Here is a 13,408-nt window from a genome sequence, read left to right as displayed (position 1 = left end):
GAGAAAATAGGATCTCTTTGGTTATAAACACTCCGCCAATTAAAGTAGTTCCATTGCTGCTCTATTTGTAGCTGTGCTATTTGGCTTGTAAGCGCTGCATCGTTGCTAGGAGGAGTAATACATGGAGAGCTTCGGTTGCAGTGCATTACCGGCTGATAACAGCACTCATAAAACGCCTCTCAGCCAATCACATTGCAGGGTCGAAACTAACTGTGGTATAATATATAATATAGATTCCAGGTTGTTAATCAGCTTCTCCTCATCTATTGCTTGAAGGGGAGTTTTTTGCAAGCAAGATTTGGGTTCAATAAACTGTAAGAGTCAGAGTACTTTAAGGCAAAAATGTAAAATTATAATAATGTATTGAAATTTTTGCATTGATATACATTTCAAGCCACATATCACATATTTCAGATTTGTGTGGTATAAGTTCAGTTTTAATTGAATGGAATTGAATGGATTAAAAACAATGTTTTAAAATTTGGTGTGTTTTTTTTTTGTGTCAGGTGTGCAACAGCTTTGATGATCTGCTTTTATGCATAACGTTTGTCAATCAATCGTATTTTAATGATTGAAACCAATTTAGGAATTTAGAGATTTTGTTTAGATTTTAGATTTTAAGTTTAGATTTTATCAATAAAATACACAAAACAACAAAGATATTTATGCATAAAACAAACATTTGTCTTAAAGCTCAATAAAAAATAATTGATTTAAGACTATTATGATTATACTTGCATATGTTACTCTTCTACAATAACCTTGTAATCTCCATTATTGCTATTTTTTATTTTTTTGACATATTGTTAATCTGACAGTTGTTCTCTTTATTGTATCTAAAGTTTATCATTAAGGAACCAATAAAAATCCTTCAAAATGACTTAATGTTTTTCCTTCTTTTGTAAAATCCCATAAAATTCGCATTTTTGTTCATAAGATATAAGACTGTTTGTGCAAAGGCATTAGCTGTTACTCCAAACTCAAGCAAAATCCTACTACTATGTTAAAGTATAAGGAATCGGGACCTGAAACCATCACAGAAATGTGTGTCTTAGTTTTCTAGATCTATCGTTTTAATTGCAAATATCAAGAATAGATCAGCTCTAGGTTTTCCAGATGAAAAGATGAACAGTGACCGCTGGGGTGGAGATGATCACTCAAAGCCTGGCGACTGTCGGCAGAAGAGAAGAGTCTTCTCAGTTCAGCTGCACCTTTCTGTTGTTCAGATAAAACAGAGGACAGTTCATCAGTCAGTGTAAAAAACAACACAGATACACATTTCATGTGATCAGTATCTAGATTATATCTTAATATCAAATGTGTCCTCTCAGTTAATCAAATTAAAATCTGACTGATGTGTGGGACAGCGTAATCAATATGTTAGATACACACTAAGAAAAGTGAGTACAGATTTGTACTTAAAAGAGTACAAAGCTTGTCGCTGCGGCTGTACATTATATCGAGGTACAAAAAGTACCTTTCAGTAAAAGTCCTTTTTTGTACCCATGGTTTTTGTGCCAGTAAAGATTATAAAAATCATAAACATTATCATCAACTAAATATGGCTCAAAAACTTGATGAACCAAAATTGTCTGACTTTCAAATAAAAAATGTGCAATTAAAATATATATTGTTTATTAGTGCAGTGATACAGAATAATGAATGTACCTTTTGGCTGCTTAAATGGTACAAATCTGTACTTAGTGCTGTTAGAAATGACTTTGTACTTCAGAGGGAACAAATCTGACCCTGTAAAGACCAATATTGTACCATTGAGGATACAATTATAAAAAATGTACCTTTGAGTCCAAAAAAGTACTCATATCGTACCTCTGTTTTTTAGAGTGTAATATAAAATGCTTTACAGCACAAACCAGTTTTTAATCAGTTCAGCCTCTTTCTGTACTGTACTAAAGATGGTTTCTGACTCAAAATGGACAATTTTAAATGCATGTCTTTAAACTTAGAAGAAGGTAACAAAGCTTCAGAAGACCACGCTTACAAGAAAACAACTTTTCATACACTGAACAAGCTTTACATTACGACCACCTGCTTAATTCTACACCAATTATCCATTTATTGCAACTCCATTGATCATATAGGACACTTTGTAGTTCTGTAATATACATATATTTACAAACTGTAGTCCTGTTTCTGTTTCTCTGCATACTTTATTTTTCTGTTTCTCCATGGTCAGAACTCCATAGAACTTCCACAGAGCAGCCATACATATAATGTTAGGTGGATTTCTCCCAGCTCAGCAGTGCTGCTGGAATTCTTAAACTCTTTGTAAAAACTCAATCTTATTAAATATGTCTTTTCTCTGTTCATCATAAAATGCATATTTAAAGCACAATGACCGTGTCTGAATGTATTTCATAGAAATTTTTAAACTGTAATTAGAGAACATGTTTATTAAAAATAAAATAAGTAATAACTCACTTGGCGAACTGATGTCGGCACTTCTTTGGTAGCCCTGTTTGATCAAGAAACAAAGATAAAATAAAATAAATAAAGTAATTTCATGTCAATATGCACTGAATAATATATGCACTGAATAATATATGCACTGAATAATATATGCATTGAATGATATATGCTTTATCACAGTTGATAGAGACTAAAGGTGTAAACAGTAGAGAAGATCGGTTTGCAAATTATTGGAACATAGATACATAATGATGTATCAACTGTAATGAAATTAACATGCATACTGTAAAAAGAGAAAACCTAAAAAACTGCTTCATGGAATAATACTCAAATTAAAATATATACTTAAATATATACTGTGAATTAAATATTGGTCCAATCAAAGTATATATTTTAAATAAGTCCAGTTCAGCTGACAGGATTACTTCACATTAAAGATTGACATTTTTTAGTACTTTTTATCACTTTTTACAGCTTTGTGATACACAATGCATCACAAAATATATTAATTCAATATATTTTATTCAATATTTGTTGTAATATGTTGCAGTTAAAGGTAGAAAATGCTGTATTTTCCTACAGGTCAGTTCACGCTAAGTTAGTTTTTACTGATGTGTTGTAGACCCTAATGTTGGTTATTAAAGAAAAACATTATACAGATCATAAACTGCCCGTTACTTATAAGATTCAGTATTTCTTATTGTTTCATTCATTGTATGCACATGAATATACAGGAAAAATATATACGCAATATACAGAAACATGCAGTTCTAAAAGTCATCAAGATATTCACAATAAACTGTATTGTTACAATAGTGTAATGTATGTATTGTAACATGATAATGAAAACTAGCATAAAAACGCTTTAATAGCTCTTTAAATATCACTGTTGTAGGTGAGATGTTAAAATGTATCTTGAGTGTGAGAAGTGTATATAAAGTTTAAAGAACTTCAAAGTAAATAAATTTTCAAGCCACAAACGTTTCATAAAGGCTGTATGTGTGAGAAAGATAATAATTTTCATTTTTTTCATTTTGTTTGAATTAAAAAGCTTTAAAGGCTGAGTGGAAACACTGAAGAAGGCTTTGAAGGTAAAATACATCAACTTGAAGCAGCAACACCACTGAGCTCAAAGCCGAGAATCAGAGTAGTGTGTGTACTGTGAGTTCTTTTATAACAGGTTCATTAAAAAAAGGGCTTAGAGAAAAACTTTGATTGATGTTATCATTTTTTTTATTATTAATATATATATTTTTGTAATTTTAAATAATTTAAAGTATCTTTGGTGGGCGGCCACTTCCACATTGAGTGAACGTTTTCTATTTATATTATAATATTGGTTGGGGATAGCGCAAAAATAAGGCACAATACATTCCAATGATCTTTATTGTCAATTTTACAATATTTATAACTGTGTGTAAGTATGTGTATGTATGTGTGTGTGTGTGTGTGTGTGTACTCACTGCTGAAGTAAGTCAGTATTGAGATCATGAGCACCGCCAGCACCAGAAGAACACCAACACACGACCAGAGCACTAGAGGTTTACAGCCTGCAATAATAATATCACACTTATTAATCACATTATATTAAAGGATCATGGGTATGACATAAATATGAATTCTATATGTAGAATAGATTTTACACTATTTTTAAGGTTGGAGAACAAGAATACACCAACAGAACAGCAGTGCCAAAATGTACAATGTACCGTTTGTTTCCTTATTTGTATTTTGAAAAACAAATATATATATATATATATATATTTAAAAAAACTATTGGACTATTTAAAAGAATGAAATTGGTGAAAAATAAATTTAAATGCATTTTTTATTAATTAGTCTTCTGGTTGGTACTATATAAGTGTTTTACTAATAATATTAAGGTTGGGACGACTCTTCTCCATAATCAACATATTTCATATACAGAAATATATCAATAAACCAAATTAATAACCAAAAATACTGCAGTTCAGTATCTTTCAGCATCTTTCAGCATCTCAGGTGACATAAAACAGAGGTTACCTGTAAACACTGAGGTATTTTGTGTTGTAAAATAAGACCTTGTATTGTAAATTATGTTTTATTTATAGATTCTTAAAGATTTTTTTTAATATATATTTTTGAAATATTCATATTTTTAATTAGTATGGTGAAGATATTTTAATTGACTTTTGGCACATGCAAAAACCTCTTCAGAATCATCAATAAATTAGTTGTTAAATGAATCAATTACTTTATTAAATAAATGTTGCATCCGATTAAAATAAACAATAAATCAGCATATATATTATTTTAAATGACAATAATGACCATTTAATGTAATTATACACATTTCTCAGAACCAAAACCATACAATATACTAATCAAATCCAGGGCATTCTAATACAGAAGATATTCAATAAATACACAAAATCTATTAAATGTATTTAATCTATTTAAAGATACTCCACATAATCTAAAGTTATTATAGCAGGTAATCCTACCTTTCACAGGCTGAATGTTGGGTTTGCAGGGAGGAGGATTTTTCACTTTCGGCTTGACCGTTGGAGGTGGAGATGTTGGTCGGTGTTCTGATAAGAAAGAAAAACAGAATATAATTAAAGCTTTTAAACATCTGATGCACAATTTTTCAGAATTTTTCAGACTATGTCAAGTAAAAACTTTATAATGAGAATTTAAATAAATGAGAGATACCAAATGGTTCTTCTGAAAAGTGTCATTAAAATAAACACATTGGATTTCCTAATAAACTAAGCAAAGGTTTGACAAGTAGATTAAAATATGAAATAGAAATGAAAATATAGTAAAAGAGATGCATGTGTTGATCCACTGTGTTTTATTATCGAGTTTAAAGTCAGTGCAGTTTTGTTTTTTCCACAAAATCTTACAGCACTTCATATCTTACAGCTTCCCTCTGCAACTGACAACTTTTATGGAGATGCAGTGCGCTCCTCCAGTGAACGTCGCCTCGCTTTGCCAAAAACTCACACAAAGCAATCCAGACTGTTCTCATACAGAGTTCCCCAATGGTGGAACAAACTACCTTCCACTACCAGATCAGGAGAATCTCTCACTATCTTTAATAAACTCCTGAAGACAGAGCTCTTCAAAGAGCACTTACTCTCTTAACACCTCTAACACACTAACTACTTCTAACCTCATTTCCTTCTTCCTCTCCTTCACTCCTCTATCCTATTATTCCCCTTTGTCCTCCTTTTATCCCTATCCAAAGATGTTTTACCTTTAAACTTATTTTACATTGTACTTGACTATTGTAAGTCGCTTTGGACAAAAGTGTCTGCCAAATGTAATGTAATGTAATGTAATGTAATTTTCCAGCAGGACTTGGCACACTGCCCACACTGCTAAAAGTACCAATTGGCCTTATAATATTACAATTTTTTTGAGGGGGGTTTTAATTGGTTGTGAGCCATAATCATTAACAATAACTGTGTAAAACATCTATTTAATATATGAGTTTCACATTTTGAACTGAATTAATGAAAATAAAGTAACTTTTCAATGATATTCAAATTTTTTGAGACGAAAAAAAAGAGAAAAGGGAGAATTCAGCACCTCCAGGTTTGATATAGTATCCAGGTGACGTCAGGCTCTCCAGCCCTTGTTTGGGGTTCTGGCTGTGGAGTAAACAGGAGTAGAGGCCCGCGTCGTTCTGCTGCAGGCTGGTGATGCGCAGGGTGAACTTGCCCGAGCCGCCATTGGACGAGGCTTTAAAGCGCTGTGTATCGATATTATTCCCATAATTTACTTTATCTACAGTGTTACATTCCAGGAGGAACTGCAGCGTCTCATCTTTCTGAAGGAATCGGTACCAGAAGACCCTCTGGCACTGGTGGTCCGGGCATGCACAGGTTAGGGTCTCAGAGCCGCCAATGCTGGGGTAGAGGATGTTCTCTGCAGACGCTGTGAGACACAAACAAAGAGGATATAATGAGTCTTTCTGTATTACATCCAATTATGTGTATATTTAAATCATTAAAACTAAAGGTGTGAAAGGCTCTACATTCATTACTCTGTGGGTAGAAGTATAGATAAATATAGAGATTAATAAAATACCTCTGTAGAAGTAAACAAGTAAGAAATCAACTCAAGCTTTTTACTTTTTAAGTAAAAGTGTTTTTTTTTTGTAAGTACTGGTTTCAAAACTACAGTACTTAAAGTATAAAAGTAAAAGTAATGTAATTTTCAAAACTACAGTACTTAAAGTATAAAAGTAAAAGTAATGTAATTTTTAAAACTACAGTACTTAAAGTATAAAAGTAAAAGTAATGTAATTTTCAAAACTACAGTATTTAAAGTATAAAAGTTAAAGTAATTCAATATAGAACAATGTAAATATATTAAAGACACTTTAGTTGGACTGGAGTTTGTTTGTCTCTGGGGGAGGGGGGGACGTGTGCAGGTGTGATAGGTCACAGTATAAACCAATAGGGAGTCAGAATGGTATATGTTTATACTTCTCTACATCCAATCACAATCAGATTCACTCTTCAATCTGGATGGAGAGATTTATCTGGATAGGAGTTTTATTGAACGATGAGAAGCCGGAATGAAAACCAGCTGAAATGAAATAGCCTGTTTTTATTAAAATGTAAAAAGAAGAAAGTTTAGATAATTGTGTGGAAATGTGAAAATAATTAACCAACATTTCTACCTAAGTAAGGTAACAAAGTATTTGCACTTCCTTACTTGACACCTCTGATGTTTTGCCGGAACAGTTATGTAACAGTATGAAGCTTCAGACTGGAAAGAAAACGCAGGAGTAAAGACAACAACTAAAAAGTCTTCTAAAAAGAACTGAAGTGATTTGTTTTAATACAGAGATTTGTGTTTTGTAAGAACAGAAACAGTAAATGCCAGACTGTGTGATGGGCTCATCTCTGATCTCTCATCTCTCAGCATCCTATTGCAAAACTGTTCTGATTTTCCTCTTTCCTTCCAGCCTGTCTGAGAAATAATGCTGCGTGTGTTTTGAAAATCATGCTGAGAATAACTTTCATTTTTCAACTAGATGAAACATTCTTTTTGTCTCTTTCCAGTGAGGAAATATATATAGAACTTGCTGAATTTTCTACGTTGAATGTCATTGTCAGCGTACCTATTACTCTGGATTGACACTAGAATTAATCTAGAATTTGCATTGAGAAAAGGGGAATATATATATATACATATATATATATATATATATATTAAAAAATGTTTCTTTCCCGTGAGAAAAGAAAGGAAATCTATAGAAAACGCTAGAGTTAATCTAGAATTTGCATTGAGTTTTGAACAAATTCATTATTCGACATTGTTAACAAAATTAACAAATTAAAAAAGGGGGGATGACAAGAAAGAAAGGAAGGAAGAATAAGGGAAGGTGAAGAGAAGGAGAGAAAGGGGAAGTAAGGAGAAGAACGGAAGAAAAAGGGAAGGGAAGAAAAAGAAAAAAAAGGGGAAACACTAAATTCTGTTTTGGGTCTTTTTATTTAGTTTTGTACATTTATTTTTTTTGTCTATTGTTCCTGTGCTCTAATACTGTATATGGTTTAGGCTTTTTCTGGATTTGCCCTTATTATTAAATAAATAATAACTGGGATTATTTGTTCCTCTTTTCTCGCTCCCTCAATTAAAACACAAACGAAAAAAAAACATTAACTTTATTTGACTATTTCTGTGACTGATGCTGGTCCCTGCTTGCTTTAAAGTGTGGTTAATTACTCTTCTATAACTTTATCCGCTCCTTCCCGCTTCCTTCCTCTGGTTGGACCAGAGTCTATCCGAAATCACTGAGCGCAAGGCAGCAATACCCGCTGGCCAATCACAAGGTACCACATACATAATCATACCTATGGCCATGAATTTGGCACAGTCAGTTAACCTAGCACATGTATCTTTGTGAGGCAGGTGGAAGAAGCCGGATTACCAAATAGAAAAACCCTGTGGACACGGAGAACAACAAACACCAAACACCAAACACCAAGCTACCCACAGCCGAAGTGACCGAAACGGGAATTGAACCCGCAACCCCAGGCCTCTAGAGCTGTGCGACACTGTGAATGAGCACTACCTGCACCACCACCATGCCAGTACAGTTATTTAATAGTGATAGTCCATTAATCGGTCTATTTTTACCAACAACAAAAAAAAAAATCAGGTTTTCACTTCACACAACCACTGACTAGAGCTGCAACTAATGATTATTTTGGTAGTCGACTAATCTGATGATTATTTTTAGTAAATTTTTAGTCGGTTCCTCTTTCTAGTTTTTTGGTCTTCGCTTCAAATCGATAGAAACAGCTGAACAAAGGAAACTGTCCTTAAAATGTCCAGAACTTTGTCCTATTAATGTGAAAAATGCTAATATTTAGTGGGGAAATGTGTAATCTGTTGTGTTTGGGCACTTTTGGAGACGTTTTGGAGGTGAGAGTCCGCAGTACTTTTTGTGGTGCTGCAAATTAACGATTAGTCGAAAATCAGTCGAAATGTTTTATAATCAACATGATTATATTGACTAATCGTTGCAGCCCTAACACTGATATTTATTAAATGTATTAAAATTGTATGTATTTCCAAGATTAAATAAGACTTTTCTCGTACTAATAGTAAGGATTCTATCAACAACACGTGCAAACACTGACAAATCATAACATTGCAAAAGCTAGTGAGTGTGAAAATATTTATTTATATATTTATATATATATATAATTAGATATAGATTGTAATGAATATTAAAGGTTTGGATCAAGGAAATGTTTTTACTAGATAACCAGCATAAACTCTTGTGAAATACAGACTCAAGAATACGAACAATGTTTGTGTTTTCATTTAATACATATATATAATATATAATATCTATAATATCACTTGCACTTAATTCATGCAAACATTATACATATTCTTCCGTCTGTATTTCACTACAGTTTACGCTGGTTATCTAATGAAAACATTTTCTTGTCTTAGAACCAATATATATGTTTAAAAATATAAGGTCTGATAAATAGGTGATATTGTAGAAGGTACTACAGTAGGTAGCTCTTCAAGAAATGGCGTAGAAGTTTAATAAAAAAAAAAGAGCCAATACATTTCTTTAAAAAAAAATTGTTCTTTTTTTTTTTTTTTTTTTTTACAAAAAGTCTACATCAGATTCATTATACATTTTTAAACTGCTTAGAATTTGAATTATTCGTACGTCTACAGTGATGATCCCACTGTCCTGATCGTACCCACTGACCAAATCCCAAATAAAGAAAAACAATGAGATTCATTGTGAGATACATCGTAAAAAAAACTTGCGTAAGAAGAAATTTCTTTGTAAAAATGGTTGGTGAATGAGGCCTCACAGTATGTTTGGACAGGAACTATTTTTTTTTAATATTTAATAAATAATATATGCAGTATACTGCCTTGCTTCCAATATATTGCAGTATATCTGTATAGTATATTGAATTGTAAGCCCTGTATCGCAGTAGGTATCCTATCACCAGGTTCTTACCAATGTACAGCCCTATTATTAAAATGTGTTCAATATATATAGGACACATATTATATAATTCAAAGAACACTACAGAGAGTCTTTCAGCGAACAAATCCGGTTCTGCTTTCAGTGAGAAAAATGGGCCTTATTCTCTCAAATCTTTCTAAGAATTTTGTAAAATTATATTATATTGAATATATATTGTATAGTATATTGAATTGTAAGCCTGTATCGCAGTAGGTATCCTATCAGTAGGTTCTTACCAATGTACAGCCCTATTATTAAAGTGTGTTTAATATATAGGACACATATTATAATTGTAAGAGCAATACGAATACGAGTCTTTTATCGAACGAATAGAACAAATTCGGTTCTGCTTCCAGTTCTCTCAAATCTTTTGTAAAATATTGTAAAATTAACAACAATCCCAATCAGAAACTGCATATTAATATTAATATGCACGAACTGTTCACAGCTCTTCTCTGATAATGATGATCCCACGTTAATCGCAAACTAAACAAACTAAAGCCCAAACAAGAAAACACTGATGTGTATTACTGAAACTAGGTGTAGGTGGGTTTAAGAATATATTTCTTTTAAAGAACGATTGTGAATCAGAACAAATGTTTGCAAAGGAGACGTGTAACGAGAGCATGAAGAACCCTTTAAAATTGCTAAACAATCTTTACTTCGATAAAAAAATTAATAAATTGTCTTATTCGTGGACTCATGGCTCATTTTGAATTAGTGAAATTAATGAATGTGCACTGTCCAAGGTAAAAGAAATATATAAACAAATAACAAAATGTGAAAAAGTTTTAAAAGTTTATTTTTTAAAAGGTTCTTCGCACTCAGGAGTTACTTTAATTTTTTTTTTATATATTTTTTACATTTTAGTTTTTTGGTTCTGAATAGAAACAGTACAAAGCTACAGTAGTTCTTCCATGACTTTGATCATCTATCAAAAAACATATAACACCTTTATTTATATAGTTAGTCAGCTATTCACTTGTTCTGTAATCTAGTATCTCTGCGTACATCAGTAAATACATCCGCTGACTGTTCTGAATCTGATCGAGAGATCAACTGTCAAACTGTCAAACTGTAATATAATAAGGCGCCCACATTGAGAATATGTATTTATATATATTTACAAATATCTGTAACATTCAAAACAGCATACATTAGTATGAACTATGATAAATCGAGAGGCACAATCGGGCCTAATGTATGGTATAGTATAGTAATCTACGCTTTAATGATTTAGCCTAGCATATAAAGTATATTTAGATTAATAAATACATATAAAATACTGTAACATCAACACAATTAACAACAATATCAAGCTGTCAATCCCTCATCATCTCAAACATGCTTTAAATTGATCAACAATTTACCCTCCTGTGTTTTACACCATGACCTTCTAGCGCTTGTTGATAGAGTAGCGGTGGTGGTCCGCAGTGAGGGGCCTAGTGCTGCACTCTGTACACACTTTACTCTACTTTAGGGTTTTTAACATTAAAACACAGAAACTGAAGCATCTTACCTGCAGCTAGAAGACACAGGAACATGCAGACCTGACTCACGGTCATCTTGGGCTGTTGGCTGCTGTTGACACCACTGAGTACGAGTGTGAAGTGTGTGTGTGAGTGTGTATATAAGTGTGTGAGTTTGCTATACTGTTCCTGGGCCTGTCCTTCTTCTTATGTCACGAAGCTGGGAGGAACTGCAGTGTGTGTGTCAAGCCCAGACACTGTTCACCACACCTATCAGAGAGGGAGTCGAAGCATCACAAACACACACACACACACACACACACACACACACACACACACATTTTGACACTGTCAGACATAAACCTTTAAACTTTGATACAATATAAAGAACAAACTTTTAAGCTGTTTAATATATAATATAAAATCTTATATATCAATATGCTTAGGAGAGTTGGTTAGATATGATAAAAATAACAAGTATAATGTTCAATTATCAGTATTAAAAAAACACAAATAAAAATTGTATTTAATAATAATAAGCATAAAACAAAAATGCACTCTTTATGGACTCAGCAAACTGCATTACGGTTTGTATCTTGTGGTTGCAAATTCAGCAAAGTTAATAAAGAGCTGCTATCAACTACGATGAGGTTCGGCAAACTTCGAAGCAGAACAGACTTATATCTTCTTATATGCCACAAGATTGCTGAACACTAAATAAGATTTCTGTGCAATACATGGCCATATAAATGAGTGTTCCATTGCTGTTTTATTCTATAAACTGCATACAACATTTCTGACAAATTTCAAATAAAAATATTGTCATTTAGAGCATATAATTGCAGAAAATGAGAAATGGATGAAATAACAAAAAAGACGCAGAGCTTTCAGACCTCAAATAATGCAAAGAAAACAAATTCATATTCATAAAGTTTTGAGAGTCAATATTTGGTGAAAAAAACCCTGTTTTTTAATCACAATTTTCATGCATCTTGGCATCATGTTCTCCTCCACCAGTCTTACACACTGCTTTACACATAACTTAATGCCACTTCAGCTCAGTTTGGTTTGATGGCTTGTGATCACCCATCTTCCTCTTGATTATATTCCAGAGGTTTTAAACTTGGTAAAATCAAAGAAACTCTTCATTTTTAACAGGTCTCTTATTTTCGTTTCCAAAGTATATGCAATAAATCTAAATCTAAGTGATTACAATGTTTCTACATCATAATATACACAAGACGGCACTCTGTTAAGCATCATCTCTTCAGAAACCAAACCATTTCCACCAAAAAATGATTATTTTTTACACTAAAATCACACACAGATGGTAACTTGCATAGTATTAGTGATGTTAAATTACAGTCAGTTTTTATATCTCGCATAAATGTATAGTTTTCATTTTTTTAGGTTTTGACTAACAACGACAATATGTTATACGTCTCTTTGTGTTTGGATTGTCATATTTATGATGATTATATGCTACTGATATAATACGAAAATAATAATATAATAATTAAATTACACCTTTTATTGTGCAATCAACTGTTAATTACCATAATAAGAATATTCACACAATCTCATTTTCTTTTTTTGCAATATATCCTTAATTAAAAAAACATTAATACAAATAAACAACTGTTTCTAACAACACAGTAACACAGTAATAAATTCAACATTCAGGCTCATTCACATTAACGGCCTCCTCTAGCTGATTAAACACTATTGAGTTCCATATAATACACTATTAATTTATGATTAATGTAATTATCATGGCTTCTTAGACTACCGTAAAAAGTAAAAGTAAAAGTAAAATATGACCAAAAAATAAATAAATACATCAAAATTCAGTTTCATTTATTCAGTACAGTTTAATATGATGGCTTAAGCCTTTTATTATTTTTTATTTTTATTATTAGTTGTTGTTGCCCAAAAACTGAAGGTTTTTAGTGCTCCAAAATCTTATATAATATTAATACAGTATGATCTGATAAAAAAAAAA

The 13,408-nt window shown here is 32.1% G+C and overlaps 1 protein-coding gene across 1 annotated transcript in view; it reads right to left on the bottom strand.

Moving 5' to 3' along the window:
• The window catches only part of cd8b (cd8 beta), a 12,074-nt gene extending 433 nt beyond the window's left edge, over positions 1-11,641 (bottom strand). The window contains exons 1-6 of the mRNA XM_007253939.4: positions 11,457-11,641; positions 6,007-6,354; positions 4,914-5,000; positions 3,894-3,980; positions 2,443-2,476; positions 1-1,215 (exon numbers count right to left, since the gene is read on the bottom strand). The exon at positions 1-1,215 is cut by the window's left edge and continues 433 nt beyond it. Of these exons, the coding sequence (XP_007254001.2) occupies positions 1,197-1,215; positions 2,443-2,476; positions 3,894-3,980; positions 4,914-5,000; positions 6,007-6,354; positions 11,457-11,502 (621 nt within the window). The 5' untranslated portion in view covers positions 11,503-11,641 and the 3' untranslated portion in view covers positions 1-1,196. The remainder of the gene's footprint in view (positions 1,216-2,442; positions 2,477-3,893; positions 3,981-4,913; positions 5,001-6,006; positions 6,355-11,456) is intronic.
• Positions 11,642-13,408: the final 1,767 nt, after the last annotated feature.

This window comes from Astyanax mexicanus, chromosome 17 (assembly GCF_023375975.1).
Source record: "Astyanax mexicanus isolate ESR-SI-001 chromosome 17, AstMex3_surface, whole genome shotgun sequence".
Lineage (NCBI taxonomy): Eukaryota > Metazoa > Chordata > Actinopteri > Characiformes > Acestrorhamphidae > Astyanax > Astyanax mexicanus.
The sequence above is the reverse complement of the archived record's forward strand: the minus strand, read 5'-3'. Positions and strand labels throughout refer to the sequence as shown.